Source organism: Hemicordylus capensis, chromosome 6 (assembly GCF_027244095.1).
Source record: "Hemicordylus capensis ecotype Gifberg chromosome 6, rHemCap1.1.pri, whole genome shotgun sequence".
NCBI classification, from domain to species: Eukaryota; Metazoa; Chordata; class Lepidosauria; order Squamata; family Cordylidae; genus Hemicordylus; species Hemicordylus capensis.
The window spans coordinates 81,068,492-81,088,633 of record NC_069662.1 but is presented as its reverse complement, the minus strand read 5'-3'; the positions used below and the strand labels follow the sequence as shown (position 1 = coordinate 81,088,633).

Sequence of the window (20,142 nt, the reverse complement as noted above, 5' to 3'; positions counted from 1 at the left end):
AATAGAAGCACCTGCACATAATTCCGCAGCAAATCTAAAGGGAAAGATAATATTTTACATGAGTTTTCAGAAGTGTATTGTATTGCTCCACAACTGTGAAGTTGTTTTAAAGCAGGCTGAACACTTGACTTGGCAAACCTGATTGTTACACCAGTGTTTCCTGCGGTAAACATACAAAGCGCAGATACATACACATCTTGAAATACCCATGTACACAAGTCTAGTAACCCTGAGCCAGAATACCTAGATGCATATACAAAGGTGTTTAAAGATTTTTTTGAGCCTGCCCATATGTCCAATGAAAACACAATTGGGACAACACAGTGCTAAGAAATCTTTTGATCTCTATTGCTTAAAGTTTGCATTTCACAAGCATGGAAAATCAGACATATAATTCTGTTGAAGCTTGACATTTGCTAAAACTACAAAGCTTAAAGTACAGAACTGTTACTTCTTCAGCAATAATGATGTCTGTGAGTCATGGAATGTGACACAGAAGAACAGCCACAACAGTTTTCAAGATATGGAGAAGATGTACCAAGTTTACATCAAAGATAGACATCAAATGGCTGCCTTTTTGAGATTCCTTTGTTGGTAATCTATTATATATTTTGAAGATTTTTTTATTTGTTTTGGTTGATTGGTTTGTGCATATGTGACAAATCTGCAAATGGCAGATCTCCATCTTATCTCAAGAATGCCTGATATGTCCAGTCCACCCTGAGTGCTCTGAATGGGAGACATTCCTCCCTTTTTATTACTGAATGAGGACAATCCTTGCTTTTGTCATTGAAGTGACAGGACCATCCAGCTTCAGGCCTAAACCCTTTTTCACAATAGGTAATCAGACCTACCTTTAGACATGTAGATTTATACCCATTAAAGAGGAGGAACCTCCAGGTTAGAGGGGAAACCCCAACCCTGGATTGGAGTAAGACCAGCTTTACATCAGATATGTGTTGATTCTTTTCATTAGACCCCAGAACTGTCTGTCTGTGAAAGAGTGAGAAAACCTTCCCCCCTTTTAATCACTATAAAATAGGGGCCAAGATCCCCACCATTTCATCACCAGTACAGTCATGAGTTGAGCCACCTAATGGCGCAGCAAGGAAATGACTAGCAAGCAGAGACTGCCAGTTCAAATCCCCGCTGGTATGTTTCCCAGACAATGGGAAACACCTATATCGGGCAGCAGCGATATAGGAAGATGCTAAAAGGCATCATGTCATACTGCGTGGGAGGAGGCAATGGCAAACCCCTCCTGTATTCTACCAAAGAAAACCACAGGGCTCTGTGGTCGCCAAGAGTTGACACTGACTTGACGGCACACTTTACCTTTACAGTCATGAGTTGCCAGCAACCTAATATCAACCCATATCACTAGTGTCCAGAAAGAGAGAAGCTGAAGAGATTAATGTTTCTCAACCAAGGACTTGCCTACTGCTAGACTAAAGCAAAATTCAGTGCTAGTCACTCAGTTTGTTAATGTTTTTGTGTTTTCTTTTGAATTCCTGTGTGCCTTTCTTTACTTCCAGTTCCCCCTATTTCCCTCCAATTCCTTATTCTGTGTGCAACCCTTGTTTCTTAATAAATTTTGTATACTCAGAGGTAGCTACAGTCTGGTTTAAAATGTTTTGGAGGGTTACTTGCAGAATTCTTGCAGACCTCTTAAAGGTCATGAGCTACTGTTGAGTTGTTTCCAGAATAATACATTGTTAACTAGAGCTGGGTTATGTGGACTCTGGCTGTACAGTGCTTGCAAGTCCCAAGCCAGACAGTTCTAGGTTGTGGAAGCCATGTCTAAGCCTGGTCAGTGGCTTTAGATCAGTTTTCCACTGGTGGCCTACCTCAAAGGAGTGGCATGCTCCTAGACCGGGATCAGAGCAATCTCTCTACTGAGGGTAGATCCAAGAAAAGCATAGAGTAACTCCCATCCTATCACAGTGAAATAAAGACATTATTTATTAAAAAGCATAGTGTTTTAATTTTTTAAATTATGTTTTATATTTGTTGTGCTTTGGATTGTATACACCACCACCTGGAGATACATGTATCAGGCAGTATATAAATAAATCCCAATGAACTACAGATACCAAATTTTGCATACACAATCCTGCCACTGAAATTAGCAGAATGCACTACTTTTTACACCTGGATGTGTTTGGTGAAATTTTTTTTGTTTTTTGTTTTCAAGAAAAAATCTGAATATAATCATATTTTATCTGTTCTCAAAAGATTTTTAACACTTAATAATAAGACCAATAAGATTAAAATTTACAGTTAATCAAATTTATAATACATGGTAATTATTCAATCAAATGAATAATGTTTGAAATCCTAAAAATTCCAAAGTGTTCTTTTATTTCCCTTTTGCAAGCACATTAATAAGAAAAATCTATTACACATATTTAATTACTTGAACGTTTCTGTAAAGGCAATCTATGCAAAACGACTTTGCCCAGTCAACAACAGGCCTCACCTACTAGTGATCAATAAAAGTTGACAAGCCACACTTAAGATGAGTTAAATAAGCTCATAGTAAGAACTGGGACACCTGTACAAGACTGATGTAAGATTCTGTGGATCATTATGGGTGGGTCCTATGTTACTGCAGCAATATGGGAGCTGCTGAAAAGGTGCTTTTCCCTGAACTGCCAAGATAATAATAGGAGCCCAGAACCATGTTGGAGTAGCCCATTCTGTGGCTTCTCCATAGTGCTGCTGCATGAATCCTCTAGAAATTAATTTAATGCTGACATGAAGATAGAGAGGAGCCGTAGAATGGGCTCCTACTCTGTGTTCCTGAGCCTTTTCTATTTTCCAGCTGAGCAGGAGGGAGTAGCACTGTTGTCTCTCTCTGGATTTGCCCTACTAAGTTGAATGAAAGGTAGTGATGCAATTTTTTTTATTTCACAAAGGACAGATAAACACTGTCTTTGAAGAGGCTGACAAGCCAGTTCTTATCTCTAGCAGATTTTGATCAAAGCCTCCCTATCCAGACAATACTATGGTAGTCCATGATCCATGACAAACAGTGCCATTGCAGAAAAACAATTGTTTCCTTCAGAACATATTGAATAAGCTGACCTTGACTAGCCACCTTATAAAATGTGCAGTATTTCATAGTATGTGCAACATATTCTTAAAATAAACAACTAAAAAACATTATACAAAGGTCCAGGAAAATAATTGTTTCATCAGAACCAGCCAGTGTTCATAATGTGGGGTATACAGCACTCTTCTTTTTGGTGGATGTTTAGGATAAACATCCCCCCCCCTTTTTGTAATTAAGCCAGGACCCAGTAGCCCTATTTACACATTAGGTTAAATGTACATACAGGAGTACACTTTCTATCTATACCCTGCATTTGAGGGGGCCTGTACACTTACTCACACAAAAACATGTATATGTATACAGACATCTATGAGCAGGCACAACATAATGTCTGAACAGGGCTAGTGTTAAGCCCTCATCTGCGGCTTAATTCTTAAGACCCTTAAGATGGTTGCTAAGGCTGCTGCTGCTGCTCATTTAATTAGGTTAGTACAGGGCTGGACAGGGGGCACTGAGAGGGTGGTGGAATGTATGTGAGGAGAGCGCTGGGTTTTGAGCAGAATGGGTGGGAGTATTCATTGCTGCTGAGTGTGGCGGGGCACAGAGGCGCCCCGAAGGTGGGGTGCACCAGGAATATGCCATGTTGCCCTGTGGGCCAGTCTGAGCCTGGGTTAGTACTGTGTCTTGTTTTAAACTCTCAGATTATAAAAGGGAATGCTTAACTGCATTTTGAACATTGGTTACCATCACCAGCTCACTTCACTAGCTACAGCTGATTACTGGAACATAGGAAGCTGCTTTCTACCGAGTCAGACCATTGGTTCATCTAGCTCAGTATTGTCTACACAGCGGCTTTTCCAAGGTTACAGACAGGAGCCTCTTTCAGCACTATCTGGAGATGCCAGAGAGGAAGCTTGAAGGGGGTGTTATGGGCAAGGAGGAGGCCCACTGGCAGCAACTGTCTCTCCGAGCTGCAACTCATGCTGTGCTCAGTCTGGGATGGGGAGAAGATTCCTGCCCATCCTTGCTATTTCAATAAATAAATATTTCTAGGATCCCAAGTGAGGCAGCACAACTCTGAGTCAGTTATGACAATACCAGCAACTGGCTTTGTCCACTACACACTACACAATGAAGGGTATGTATGTATGTACATGATATAATCACATGGGAGTCTATCCAATAATCACATGGTGATTTCTCCAAAGTACCACTTAAAGTAAAGTAAAGTTCTGCCATTGAGTTGATGTCGACTCCTGGTGCCCACAGAGCCATGTGGTTTTCTTTGGTAGAATACAGGAGGGGATTTACCATTGCCATCTCCCACACAGTATGAGATGATGCCTTTCAGCGTCTTCCTATATCACTGCTGCCCAATATAGGTGTTTCCCATAGTCTGGGAAACATACCAGCAGGCATTTGAACCAGCAACCTCTTGCTGACAAGTGACTTCCCTGCTGCGCCATTAGGTGGCTAAAGTACCACTTACACAAGATTAAATACTACATTAAAGTAGTATTTAACTTGCATTTGAGGGGCAATTCAAATAGATTATGTGAAGTGATTACATGAAGAAGAATGGCAAACTTGGGGAGGGGGAGCAGAATGTTTATACTCAAGCTCCTCATCACATGGTGAATGGGGCTAGCAGGTGGTTTAATCCAAACTGGCTCTCTGTGTGCTTTGCGCAGAGATACAGGGCCAGTTTTCACAGTCTGGCTATGTTAATTATTTTAACATAGGGGTCCATTGTGGTAGCTTGGTGTGGACAAATGACATTGGCAATCTAAGATTTGAAGTAGGCTGGTTGATGTTGGTTACCCCGCTCAAGCAACCTCGATGGACCCCTTACACACAATCACTTCTCAGACATTTACATGGTGCAGAAGACCAGGAATTGGGAGCATGTGCACCACCCCCTCCCTTTGCCAACTGACATTGGGCAGCATAGCTAACATAACCAAAACTGGCTCATAGTGTACTCCTCAACACAGTTTTTCTGGGGTCTGGGTCACCAGTACTACAAGTTTGGTATTCTCTCCTATGGGAGAAAGATATATTCACTAATATGGGATAAAATACAGAATGAGCACATGAATATCATTGAAGTAGGGCTAACCCTTTCCCCTTGTGCCCCACCCATTAGAAGCAGGCATGATTTTCAATCTGCATAGCCCTATACCAAGTTCTGTTTCTCGGATTTACAGCTGGGCTATGACAGAATATGGGTACTAGAAATTCTATTAAGAGAACTATATCAAACTGTATCCACCAATGAGCTCAAAGCAGTGTACTTGGGTTTCATTTTATCCTCAGGACAATCCAGTGAAATAGGTTACAATGAGAGTGATTGAGTTGTCCAAATCTACCCAGCAAACTTTATGGCTGAGGGCTGTGTGTCCCACTGTATGTGGTGATAAAGTTTACTACAGCTGTGTTAAGTCACTGTTGGCTCTGGTAAAAGATGTTCTTCTTAAAACATGCAGTTTTGTGCCAGATAGCCATGACTGGCAATGACTACGTGGTAGGGTACACATTGTAAGTTGGAGGCATGCATCTCCCTTTTATACTTTAAGAACTGAATGGAGCTGTAGTTAGTTATGGTTAAGTCCCATTAATGCCAATGGAACAAGCTAGTTATAACTAACAAATTCCATTATTTTCAAATGTGATCTATTGGTTTTAATGAAGCATGACCAGCAGCAGCTCCTGCGAATGAGCCAGGGGGGTGCCAGATGATTGCGCAGCAGCCTCAGGTTCCTGGCAACTCCAGTTGTGCCTCGCGCATGCCACCCATCCCACCTTTTGGTGCTTCCCAGGCTTGTTAAGATGTGCCACTGCTGAGTGTGACCAAAGTGTGCATTGCTGCAAATGGAGACATATTACCACTACAGCAAATGCAGTTGCTGTGTGAAGCACTCCTCTGTGGAAGTCTTCTTCTGAGTTTTCCACATCCAAGACCAACACTCTTTCATTACACTAATAATCTAGAAGAATGTCCAGCTGTTATATTTAGAGTGTTAAATATGCTACCCAAATTATTTCAATAATCTACACAGGTTCTCAGTGTTCTAAATGCTCCATTAATTTCTACTCTACTCTTTCCTGTTTATCTTTCCTACATCTTACCTTATGTCCAGTAAATAAGAAATTACTTACTTTTAGCTCTTCAGAAAGAGCTCTTGCCATGAATTATTAGAGGTTTCTCTTGTGGATTTGAACTGGTCACCTTTGTCTTGACCTGTTTTAAATGTTTGTGTTGGTCTAGCTCTAAGCATACTGCTAATACTTAATAATAAATAAATAAATAACCTGCTAGATGCGTCAGTTGCTGCATGTTTAATATGAGAATGTAAGAACCCTAGAGCTTCTTAAATGTACAATTATTTATTGTTTCAACTTGGCTATCCTGGGCCAGAATGAATTTAGAGATGCATCCAAGTGTGTTCTGTTGGGTGAAATTCTGAATTTGAATATAGGCTTTGAAGCTGCAATGCATCCCCCTTTTCTTCATCCTGGACTCCACTGGGTAGCTTATTATTGAGAACTGATTTTTTTCTGTTGCTCCATTCCCAGTGAAAGTCTGGCTAATTTTAGGTGTGAATATGTTTTTGAACTTCAGATTTGTTTTTCTGCCCTTGAAATGTCTGTCTTCCCTAGGCCATATTTTTAATGAGAAATCCTATTAGCACAACCATCTCAGGATAAAAATGAGAAAAAAGTCATCATACAGTAGCTGGTTTGTTCAGCTCAGTGATTGTCATCCACACAATCTATCAGCCTTGCTTCTGCATCTTGAAAATTGGAATTATAGTTGTATAATTCTACCTCATAGAATTGCTTTGAGGCTTGAACAAACTAATTATTATGAAGACATTTGCATGTTTTAAATGATCTGTGCATGAGTAATCACTGTAATATAAGCAGTCAAAGCAACAGACTCGTTGAAAGACTCTCTAGCTTTCACATTGTTTCCTAATCTGGATTGGAGAAGTGCTTTGGGATATTGTTTTGTATTATTTACTGCTGCCTTTCTGGGCAGTGGCTTCACTACAAACACAATGTGGAGATAGACATAATATGTTAAATGTGGTGGAGGTACTTTGAAAGCCTTACTTGGGGGGGGGGGAAACATACATTTTTCTTTGGGGGAACTCTAAGGAAGAAAAAAAACATTTCTACATATTTCTAACAGGTTGCCTATTGACTAGCCTTTGTGCCATCAACAACATGGTCCCATGTCATGGTTTAATCTTGTTGAAGTTAAGTAGATCTAAAGGTAAAGTGTACCGTCAAGTCGATTTTGACTCCTGGCGCCCACAGAGCCCTGTGGTTTTCTTTTGGTAGAATATAAGAGGGGTTTACCATTGCCTCCTCCTGTACAGTAAGAGATGATGCCTTTTAGCTGCCCAGAGACGTAAGTTTGGGCAGGGTATAAATGCAATCAATCAATCAATCAATATCTTCCTATATCACTGCTGCCTGATATAGGTGTTTCCCATAGTCTGGGAAACATACCAGCGGGGATTTGAACTGGCAACCTTCTGGCTGTTAGTCAAGCATTTCCCCGCTGCACCACTTAAGGTTAATGCCTGGATGGGTGAGTGCCATACCTCCTCAACCTCAAGAAGCATACCTCCTCAGTCTCAAGAAGCTTCAAACTCTTTTTGAAATGTTTATACAATATTGAATACATTGAATATTTGTATACCAATTTTCAACAAAAAGTTCCCAAAGCAGTACACAAAGATATAAATATAAAATTAATAATAATAATAATAATAATAATAATAATAATAATAAATAAAATGGCATTCTGTCCCCAAATGGCTCACAATCTAAAAAAGAAACATGAGAGAGACACCAGCAACAGCCACTGGAGGGATGCTGTGCTGCGAATGGATAGGGCCAGTTGCAATCTCCCAGCTAAAGAATATCACCACTTTTCAAAGGTGCCTCTTTGCTCAGTTAGCAGTTTATGCATGCATATTATTGTAAGTAACTACCTTCTGCAAAAAAAAAAAAAAAAAGAATAGATAAAGTGAAAGATGAATGTTAGGGTTGTTCACTAACCTGTTCGGAGGCCCTTTTATGGGCCTCCAAACAGGTTCAAACACTGGGAGGTTCGATGTTCAAAGGCAGGGGGTCGCAGTTTAAGGACAGGGGAGGGTGCACTTACCCCTCCCTCCGCTTTCTCCCCACCAATGCTTGGTAAGTCCTACGGGGTGGCAGTGTACCTCCCTGCCGCCCCATTTGCTCCTGGTCGGAAGTGGCTGGAAGTAGCTGGCGTGTGTTCACGCGCCCATCCAACACGTGCAAGCCCAGTGTGCGCATGTGCACACCCAATGTATGTACACGCACCAGCTACTTCCGGCCAGGGAGCAGACGGGGGCGGCAGGGAGGAACACTGCCGCCCCGTAGGACTTTGCAAATGCTGAGCGACGGCAGGGGGAAAGTGGAGGGAGGGGTAAGTGCACCCTCCCCCGCCCTTAAAGTGCAACCCCCCTTGCCATTGAACCACCCCCGCCTGGTTCCATGCACATCCCTAATGAACATATAGGCATTTAAACTTGCTATACTACTTTTTTTTTTTTAAGGGCAGCCTGCTTGAATGAGAGAGGCAAAACTACAGTAAGAGCTGATTCAGCATTCAACTTATAGACTTGTACATATGTAAGGTAATTCGCAAAAATGGGTTTTCACTGAGGATTGAAAACCTGCTGTGCTGTTTGACTGCTGTTCAGACTGTTAAGTTCACCCACTGCATCACCAAAGCAAAACTACCGTTAGCAGGACAGTCACATCAACAGGCAAATTGGTATAAAACCCATTTGCTTATATGTTGTAGCTGTAACCTTATTGTAACAACTGGGGCCAATGGAAGGGGAAGAGGCAGCTCAGCTATTACAATAGTGGGAAAGTCTGACGTGTACCTTACTTCCTGAAAATGGAAATTAAATACACAGCATTACAATGTTGTTTGTTTTTGCTTCAATAAAATCATTTGAAGAACATGTTCTTTTCTTTCCCTTAGAACTTGGGAAGATTGATCAAGAGATTCATAAATACAATACACCAGGATTCTCTGGCTGCTTGTCCAGAGTACAGTTCAACCAGATTGCCCCACTCAAGGCAGCCTTGAGACCAACCAACATCTCCTCTCGCATCTACACAGAAGGGGAACTTGTGGAATCCAACTGCGGAGCAAATCCACAAACCATTCAACCAATGTCTTCAGCTACAGACCCTTGGCATTCCGACTCAGGTAAAGACTGATTACAGGCAACAGCACTGATTCTTTGCATTTATTTTTAAACAACTTAAACCAGTATTCTGGCTTTAAACTAGGTCCCCAAACTTCAGTACAAAAATTATGGTTAAAATAGAATTATCTCCAAGAGTAAAGTTAAAACAAATCCAAGCAATGATTCATGTGGGCACACACACACACACCAGTGGGAGCACAGTGGGAACACTGATTTATGTGGGTACACACACACACCATGACCACAGGGAACACAGTTAAAGAGTTGACTGCTGTGGCTGAGTCTCACATGCTCCTGAAGAGCATGGTATGAGTACCCAGAATTGACAGGCAACCCCCATCAAACAGCATTTAATCAGGATTTCTAACAAGGATCCTAGATTGGGGATAATCTGGTAAATACCAGCTCGCATGCCTGAGATTAACACCACGATGGAGTGAGGTGAGAGACAGAGAGGCAGCTGGGGCAGGATGAGTGCCAAAAAGCCACACCTGCACCTCATTTTCTGCCCCTTCCCAGCCCCTCCTGTACCAGCCACCACTACTTGTAACACTTACATTTGCTGGAATAATTAGTGGGAAGAAGGCTTGTTTGTTATGGCTTATAGGGAAAGTACTTGTACAAGATTTTTCCTTGAGTTGGGCACCAATACTCTCCTTTCAGTTCCTCCCTGCCCTCCCTCCCCAACACCTTCCATTCCCTATTATTTCAGAGAAACGGGGTTGAGATTATATGTTGGCTGAAATGATGTCTAGTTTGGCTTTTAAAATGTTTCTTGATTGCTCCCTCCAGTCCTCTGTTGCATTGCTAAAGTAGTACCAATTAGTTTGCTGGCTACTTCTTTCCATAACTGACCATCCTTCCCTGTTGCTATGGCAACTTTTCACACTGGTGATGATGCAGTAGGACTCAACAAGTCCCTCTTCACCTCTAAACAATAGCAAACTGACAGTAAATCAAGGATGCAGGTGCTTTCCTTTCAAACCTCAATTACCTCAAAATTATGTTTGTGTAGGACAGACAAGCTTATAATGAAATGAAATATAGGCATTTGCTTGTGAAAATCTTGGAAAATGATATTGTGTTTATAAAATTCCATTTACATATGGATTTTAGCTACTGTCAAATTCAAAGCAGTCAGGGAGTTGACCCCCTGTGGTCTGTTTTATTGATTGTGCAGCTATTCACCAATTGTTAATGAGGCACCAAAACAGATACAGGCAGACCTCGATATCCATGGATTCATTATCCACAGATTTGTGTAGCCACGCTCAGGTAAAAGACACCTGACTTTGGCATACAGGGAAAAAAAGAGGGGGAAACATGCCGACCTCATGTATCTGTGGGTCATGGGCAGTGTTCACTCTAATTTTTTTCATCTGTGTGAGGAATAAGTTTTGTTCTGGGCAGCAATATCAAGGCAGTGTGTGCGCACGTGCATTCTGAGTGGGGCGTTCCTGATTCAACCTGAGCGGACTTCAAAAATTGTGTGAGTGCAAGCACATGCGCATGTCATAAAGGGAACACTGGTCATAGGTGGCCAGAAATGACTGCGGAAGTCATTTCTGGCTGCCATTTTGTGTTTTGGAGCCTCAAAATGGCTCCATTTTTTAAAATGGAAAACCCCCCAGTGATTTTCAGGCAATTTTCAGGGCACAGCACAACTCAGGGGACCAGCAAAGCATGGTAGGGTGCTTCCCCCCCACACACACACACACCTGCCAAATTGGCCAATTATCAGTCCGGTGACCAGAAACCTAACTCCCACGATCCCATTGTAGTTGCATCCGGAAACAGAACCCCCACGAATATCAAGGTCCTCCTATATTTGAAATGCAAAAGCTAGACGGAATCCTGAATAGCTATTATTTTGAAAAAATTATGCTCTTCTTAATAGGTATGGTAATATAATTCCTCAGTCTGTCTTTGGTTCAGGAATATGCAGACTTTTGAATGAAAGACTGAGTTATTAGTTGAATTATTAATATAAGTCCTTGGAAGATATGCATTTATCATGTCTATATCCTATAAAATCCACTGCTATAGTTTCCTCCCCACCCCCCAAAAAACAATTTTGAAAGTTACTTTGTGCCCTACTTGTCTTCCACATAGACAGTGATCTAATCACAACATATTTTAATGTGATTTAAGCATCCATGTATGTTGACTACTAGTAGAGGTCTAGATTATCTCAGGTGTAAAAAATGTAACCAGCTGGCATTCTTACAAGTGTGAAACAAGAGCTCCATCCTTTTAGGAGCCACTAAACCAATTGCAGGTCCCTTCTCCACAAGTCTTTCTCACATTTGTGAAGGTTGCACAGCCCTCATGGTCATATTCCTGGATAAGAAAAGAGCTTTTGTGGGGAGAGAAGCAAAAACAGCTTCACCTTCTGCCCATACTGTGCTGTGAGCCAAACTTCCACACAGTTAGTTTAGTAGCTCCCTGTGAGGATGGAGCTCTTGTTCCACCCTTGTAAGACTGTGCAGAATGTCAGCCAGTATGTTTAGCTGAAGCAGCTTGGGGTGGGAATAGGTGTAATATTAAAAACAGAGCTGCCAGTGAATTCTTCCATTACTATGTGAGCCCAGCTTTGCAACGAAAATGACATGTCAATATAAATTAATCAACTGCTGCTTAGATATCAGTCTTGCTATCCTTACCCCATGATTCAGATGCGTTGTCCACTCTTTTTTATTTTTAGAAATACTACATACATGTCTATGGGTTTATCCATTTTTAATTAGGGTTTTTTTTTAAGTGCAAAATTGTTCTAGGGATTTGGGGGATGGGAGTCTCCTTAGAAACACTGTGAGGCAGCCACAGCCAATTAGCACTATGCATGGTCAGCTTATTTTTCAGACCTTTTTTTTTTTTTTTTTTGAGAACTCAGTGCTAGATTTTTGGATGGACACTGTAAAGGTGCTTTCAGATTGCCTGACTGCTCTTAAAGTAGTGTCTTCCTCGTTAGGATACTTACAGTTGCATCCAATTTAGTGCATATCTAACATCTTTTTCTTTACGAACACTGTCTGGCTTGTTGTTGTTTCTAGAATTGGCTTTGTGGAAAGCCCTATTAATAAGAGAACTGAAAACAGTGGTGGGAGAAGATGGGTTTTCTTATTAATCCAAGGCCTTGGACTGGCATGTCAGTCCTCTTCTCAACTGGCTTTCCAGAGGCATGCAAGGCCTTCTAATTGCTGTGGATGGTTTATTACTAAGAGTGCATTGCACAGTGCAGTCTCAAAGAGTGTGATATGCAGCAGAAGACCCACATGGTGGAAAGGGAGTTCCCCCTCTGGTGGGTATTCTCCCAAGTTGCTTTTCTCCACAGAAGAAGAAAGCAGCTGGGAATGGTTTTTTTAAATTTACAATAGAAATGCCAGTACAGAAAAGGATGAGAACCCCTTTCCAGTGTGTGTCTTCCATGTGTTGTAGACCCTGCAGCTGCATTTTGTACACACACACACACACACACACACAATTGGTAGAGAACTACACACAAGTGACTGTCATGTGTGGTTCCAACTCTTTTAAAAGCCTCGTGTCATTCTGTTGTTTGCTGATCCGAATGTGGAAAGGTGTTGTTGTTAATAACAATTGTGTTATTATTATATGATCCACACATCCTTCGATGTAGCAAAAAGGCACATGTATCGAGATTTTGGTAATGGGCAACTGTATTTAACCAACTTATTTTAAAGCAACAGATTAATAAGCTAGAATTCTTTGATCATTGGCCATAGTGCCCCACCCCACCCATGAGCAAACACACAAACAAACACAAGCTCTGGCCTAGCTTTAGCAGCTCCATTCTTTGGTTCTCAAAATAATGTAATGATGGTGCTGAATTTCCTATAAATCTTCACTAATGGAAAGCGGGGTGGGGTGGGGGGAGACCCTTCAATCTTGCTTGGTTCCTGACACTCCTCTGCACATCCCTTCTCTTCCTACCCAACTTAATTACAATCCATACTCCACCCCTGACACTTCATCAGGAGGTACAGACAGTTGATGTTCAGCTACCTGCTGCCAAAGCCATAAATTCTCATGGCACTCCCTGAGAGACCCCAGCCTTTCAGACTGCTGTGTGTAGCCCTGAACAGAATGTTAATGGAGCAGAACAGGCAAAAGTTGATATGCAGAATCCATCACAAAGGAAGATGCTGCTTTCCACTGGAAAGACAGCCTTTATCCAAAAGGGCACTGGTGGAAATTCTACAATAGTTTTGTTATGAGGAACAACTTCAAAAGGGAAAGAAGAAGACATTTTACAAATCATATTCTTAATGCCTGTCTGTTAGGGATGTTTTGGGAGTGGTGTGGAGCTTTAAGAAAGAGGAGCACATGTCCTTACCTGGTCTCTGCTGCCCAATGCAGCTTCCTGCTGGGGTGGCACTTGGCCAGAGTACCCCCTGCACAGTGCCAGCATGCACATGTACCCCTGGTGCTGCACAGGGGTACTTGGGCTAAGTGCCACCTCAGCGGGAAGCTGCATAGGGCGGGACAGATCAGGTAAGGACCAGCTCTCCTCTTTTTTAACGCTCCCCCACACCACTCCCAAAACGTGCTCAAACCATGAGAGAGAGGGTTAGAACATAGAACTATATAATCATAATATTTGGGTACCTAGAGAAAGACTTACTGATTGTATTAAAAATGATGGTAGATTCTGTCACTATGCTCACTGTCAAGAATTTGCCCCACAAAACATAATTGCTATAATTTCAATCTACAATGTAAGTTTTTAACAATGTTGCTTCCATTTTTCTACAGTTCTTATGACATTACTGTTTTCTTATGTATGTTGGGATCATGTGCTTTAATAACTTGCAAAGACTGTTGGGAGGCTTTAAAAATGGAGCTTTAAATGACCAATAGGAACCTCTGTTCTTCATAACATATGTATCTTTACATTATAGGTTGTACAGTGAAATGGGCCTTGTCCTTAGAAGTCGCATGTAGACATTCACTGGTTCATTCTCTTCAGTATATGTAGGATTATCACCTTACAATTCATCTATACAATGGAGGCCATTTTATAAATGGCCTCAAATCAAACCTGGAGTTGCTGCTCAGTTCACACACTCAACAGGGAGCAGCAGACAATTACAACCCCCTTGTACCTGTAAAAGAAATATGTTTACAAACAGGTTTTACATTCACACTTAGTGCTTTTTTAAAGGCATACACTAAAAAGATACAAGATGTAAAATAGCCATTGAGGAGAAGCACTAGAGTCCTATGTCTTTGTGAAAAATATTGATTTTAAATGTCCTCCATGGGGGACAGCATTTTGGGCAGCAGGTCTTGTAGCCAACAGATTTAAAAAACAAACAAACATAAGTATGAATAGTAGTACAGATTTTAAAAAAAACACAGCAGACATTGGGGCCAGTCACACGACCGGCATGGGCCGAGGCGGGAGGGAAGGGAAGGCTGGTTCAACTTACCTTCCCCCCAGACAACCGCTTGACTCTTGTGTCCCAGCCTCTGGATAATAGTAGATAATAGATAACATGCACTACATGTGCAGTGCATTGAGGAATTCCCCCAGGAGATGAGCTGAATGTAGCCCCAGCAAACACACACTCTCAGAGCATGGGTTAAGGGCTCACCCAAGCTCTTAACCCTGGCTAAGAGCCAGGATGAAAAACTGGGCTAGGCAGTGCTACCCCGCTGGGCTCGGGCCCAATCCCTGCAGTTCTCATGCACAGCCTAGCCCAGGCTGGGCTTCCCTAGCCTGGGTTAGGGTGCACATGAAAACAGACTCACCACCTTAGGAAATAATGCCTTTTCCAAGATGGTGCCTGCTGCAACATACACATGCATGCATCTAAAAGCAAAGTATACCATCTTCTTCAGGGCTGTTTTATCCGTATGTGGATTTAATTGCTTAACACATCAGAATTCATGGTGAGTCAACTCTGATTCATTTACTTCAGTGACAATCCTACTATTTGCATATTTATGTTAGGGATGGAAGCATTGGGAATTCTCTCTGGTAAGAAAAACCCTTTTTCATTATAGCAGAGTGCACAGAGGCACAATACAGAGGAATTTAGTTAGGCATGCATGTATGCTGAGAGTAAAGTAACTTGGAGCCAGTTCATAGTTTCAGATCAATATAAGTGGTATTTATTAGAGAACTCCATTCTAGATAGGAAAGTGAGGAGATAGAATCTCTAATCTAGCTAGCTAGCTAGATGCAGATGGATTCTGCATCTCTGCACACATGGTGCAGGGGAGATAGGAGCTTGCATGTTGCAAGGTAGAGGGAAGGGAAGGAGGGAAGAGAGGAAGTGACAAAGCAGGAAGGAAGGAAGTCCCTGAGATTAGCAATCTACATATCAAAGGGATTAGTGTCAGAGCAGTAGAGAAGGGATGACCAATGTCTTGACCCTCTAGCCCTCTGACTTACTAGTCTGTCCCCCTATGTCACTGAGACAAGAGACAGTGCATAGTCCTTCACTTCCAACAGGAAGTACCAGTCCATACATACAAGATAGGCCTTGGAATCAAGGAAGCACACTGAGCCCAAGTCCCTTTGCCCCAGCTATTCCTGGCCGTTTTGTTCTTTAAAAGAAGCAGAGAAAATTGATGTGTCAGTTCATTCATCCTCTCACTTTCTGCTGCTGCTTATAATGTGCAAGAAGATAATTAAAGTGGGAGAAAGGAAGAGTGCAGTGTACATCCTCATGCCATGCTTCTGATTCTTGTACTGTGCAAAGTGGTCCTGGACGCCAGGAGTGAACACTTTCCACAGCTGCAGGTACACCCCACTGCCCTTGTTCTTTTCATTTGGCAGCTGCCAGAGATAAATTCTTCACCTAACAAGCTAGAACTAGGATTCATTGGGACTGTTTCACACATTACACAATAATTGTACACCTAAAAGGTAAAGTGAGAATGCTTCAAGCATGTTTTTACAAACTTGTGTGTCATCAATTTGTTAGTCTTTAAGGTATCTCAAGACTTTTTGTTATTTATGGCACACAGGTACAGTTGTCAGGGACCTAGGATTGGCTGCAACTCCCTATTACATATACACAGTGACCAGGGGCGTAGCTATAATTGAACGAAAGGGTTCAAAGAACATGGGCCCCCAGCTCCTGAAGGCCCTCCAGCTCCATCCCTCCCTATTTTCTTCATTATCTCCCTCATTCTGAGGGGCCGCCAGAGAGAGGGATGAACACGGGCCCCCTCTCCCCAGCTACGCCCCTGACAGTGACCAACCTGGATTTACTTTACATCATGTGTGAAATGGACTTAGTGTAGACTACACTATTTCTCATAAAAGGAAGCTGTGATCTCAAGATGCTATTGTTGGCAGTTCTGACTCCTAGGAGTATAGCCACTAGACACTTCTTTGGATAAAAATGGTAATGTTTACACTTGTGTGTAAAACACATTTTGCTCAATGAGAGAAGGAAGCCAATGCCGCCCCCTCCCATAAATGTCTTATGAACAGAAATCCTATAGAAGAGCTGTCACTGGCAATAGATGAATGTGCCCTGCCTTTCCATAAAAGCAGTTTTCCTTCTCCCAAGGTAGTTTTACACAGGTAATCCTTTGGGTTTATTATTGATGACTATACAGTATATCTTTATAGTTGGGTTTGGTGAGTCCTCAGCTTTACAGTTTGTTTGAGAGCACTAGCACATTTTATATTCTGTGTTAATTACTAAGGGTACTTGTTTTTCTTTCCTTTAGCAGGTGAAATGTAAGCTCTGCTCATAAAACTTTCATAGAGACAATAACTTAGGCAAGCAAAACCTATCAGCCATTCCTTCTCTGAGGTCAAGGTAGGGAAGCAGTAAGGCTGTGGCAGTCAGAAAAATGAATAGAAGAAGGAAAGAGCAAGCAAACAATACTCTGTAAATCAGTTCTGAAAGTTTATAAAGGATAGCCATGCATGCTGCATAGTGGCTGTCAGTGTGGTAGCCACAGCAAACCAATGGGGACCAGCCCCCCATGGGGATATTCTGTTCTTCTGCCTTGAATGTTCAGCTTTCATTGTTTTAAAAAATACTTTCCTAGCCTTTTTACTTACAGAGATAGCAGGGAAACTGTGCAGGCTGTATTCTATCCTTTCTCTTACCCTCAAATGGACCGACTAATGCTTAGGCACTAGGATGACTGGTAAACGCTTGGCACTTTGTTAGTTTTTAAATCCTCATCTAGAATCTAAACTTCCATTGGCGGGTGGGATCACTTGATGTATTGACCAAGACCTAAGACTGCCTGGAACATTCACTTGGGAATTGCAAGCTGACCATTTAAGAATTGGTGCTTGTTGGAAGGCAGCAGTTTGTGTATGTGTGAGCCCTGCACACATACCCTGCGCACACTGGACCTGGGTGCCTGAGGTGGACAACCCTCTGATGGCCCAGCACAGCCCAGCATTACGACTCGGATGAGACCCAGGGCAGCCCAGAGAGGGCTCCTGCATACTTGAAGCTCCGATGAGGAGGATGGAGCAGCAGGTGGAAGGGCCAGCTGGAGTATCTATATAGGCCCTGGGCTGAGGAGCTCCTGGCGCCATCTAATGCAGTGCCATGGATAGAGCAGGAGGTGGCTAGGTGGCTGCAGGCCATTTCTCATTGAGACTATGCCCATACTGTGTGGGCTGCCAGGCCTCTGTGTGCAAGTCACTGTGACTCACAGTCACAATCACTGTGACTGACTTGCATAGACAGTCACAGTGCAAGTTCAATACCCTAAAAGGGTGATTTGTGGCTGTGACAAGCCAACCCCTGAACAAGACAAGTCATCAGTAGCAAGGTGACACCACAACCCTGCACCTGCATGCTAATAAAGGCCCTTTTTTAAGCATAAGAGATTTGACCTCACCCCACTAATTTTACACAGACTTTGATGAACCCCAACCCCTTCAACAGTGAACTGCCATCCTGGGGCAGTGACCCCAACAGTATGACAAATAGAAACAACTGAGAAGAGGTAACTCAGTCCTGAGTACCATGAAGAATGAACTACTTGTCCAGTATAAAGCTTGTGGTTATTTTCATCCCTGTTGAAGAAAAATCCCATTCCCTACTGCCTTGGGACTACAGAGCTGAAAGGAAATACGTTCTGGACAAAGGGCCACTGGGAGGGAGAGGAAGGCCCCTCTCTACCAGGAAGGACATCACAGCAATAATAAATGAGCACGTCTTAACAGTATAATTTATTTTTAATACTTCTTTTAAAAGCAAACTGAGAATGTTTCCATTCAGTGTCTAGTTTCAAAATTTATGGCAGTACGTTGAAGCAGAACTTGAAATCTGGTGTGATAGGACAGGGATGCATTTTCAGTTCATCTATTTCACATATTAGATTGTAAACCCTCTTGGGAATAACATCAAGAACTGAAAAAACACTGCACTGTAAATTAATGTAGATGGCTTTTGATTGAAAGGGGAGGGTGTGTTGCTGTACGTTGCAGTTCAGTGCTGTGTGCTCTGCTTGCTAGTTCTTCAAACCCCTAGAAAAGGGGATTGTAATTGGGAATATCCTCTCTAACATCTCTGCGGTTATTATTACCAACATGTTATTATGTTTATCATTTTAAAAAACTGGTCCGTATATATAAAAGCATAGGTGTGTATATCTGTTGTCATAAATTGTTGGTTTTCCAAGCACAACACAATGTATCACCACTACTTAGCAGTACTGTTTAGCATTTGAATGCGAGCATCATTTTGCTGAGGGCATATCTGCCAGACTATTATTGATTAGCATGCTGAATTCATTCTGTCATTATAAACCTATATATGGGAACAGATTTATTTTCACTTAGAAAAATATGCTGTCTTTTAAAAGAAGATAAGCCATCTTTCTTCTCCATTTCATTGTTGTCTGTAATGGGAACCATTGTCTGCTCCTTTAGCAGAGTGCTTCAGTCAAGCATAGAAATGCAAAGTAAGGTCGTGTTTGCATTGAACTCATTTCTGTCAGTTGAGACAATAAGCAGTTTCCTAAGACTGTGATCCTAAGCATGCTGCCTCAGAAGTAAGTCCTATTGAAATCAGTGACACTAGAGGTGTCAGGGCATCCACCTGTATCTAATGCATGTTTCTGCTTCATTCATGTATAAAGTGGAGGTGTATAGGTTTGTTTTTCAACATATAAAGAACTTGTAGGGGAGAGGAGCAAAACCCATCCCCTAACCCTTGCTGTGCTCCAATACTTTAAGCAGTGTTCTCCTTGACAACAGTCAAGCACAATAACGTGATGGGGGAGGAAGACTTCTTTCACTCCCCTGCCTACTTCTTTCATAATCCCAGACTCTGGACACCGCCCCTGCCCCCCCCCCACACACACATATAGAGTGGAGGGTCTAGAGAAAGAAGCAGAATGGGAGACATCATTGACTTAGGCACCAGGTGACCTCTTGCTGCTGGGACACGGACACACACACACACACACACTGGGTGGACTAGGGCATCCTCACCTGGCATCCCCACCAAAATCAAATCAAATCAATCTTTATTACAGTCATAGACCAGCAAAAGTATAAGGGGTGATTACATATTACATTTCATTTCTCACATTTGAAATGAAATCATTTCATTTCTCACAGGGAGCTTCGTACATCCCTATTGCAATAAAACTACTATTGGCCAAAGTGTATCCTCAGATTATGTATGGTGCACAATTGGACCCATTTAGTAATTTTGCTCCACTAGAAACACTTCAAACTAAGTTCATAAGAACTATATTACAGCTGCCGTGCTGTGTCTCAAATACTGTCATTAGAAGGGAGGTGGGTCTGGTTAGATTCGAATCATGTTATGGGAGATCTATTATACTTTACTGGTT

The 20,142-nt window shown here is 42.1% G+C and overlaps 1 protein-coding gene across 3 annotated transcripts in view; it reads left to right on the top strand.

The window, feature by feature from the left end:
* The window catches only part of CNTNAP2 (contactin associated protein 2), a 1,803,519-nt gene that overhangs the window by 1,755,973 nt on the left and 27,404 nt on the right, over positions 1-20,142 (top strand). For all 3 annotated transcript variants that reach the window (XM_053266196.1, XM_053266197.1, XM_053266198.1), the window contains one exon: positions 9,090-9,320. In XM_053266196.1, the coding sequence (XP_053122171.1) occupies positions 9,090-9,320 (231 nt within the window). The remainder of the gene's footprint in view (positions 1-9,089; positions 9,321-20,142) is intronic.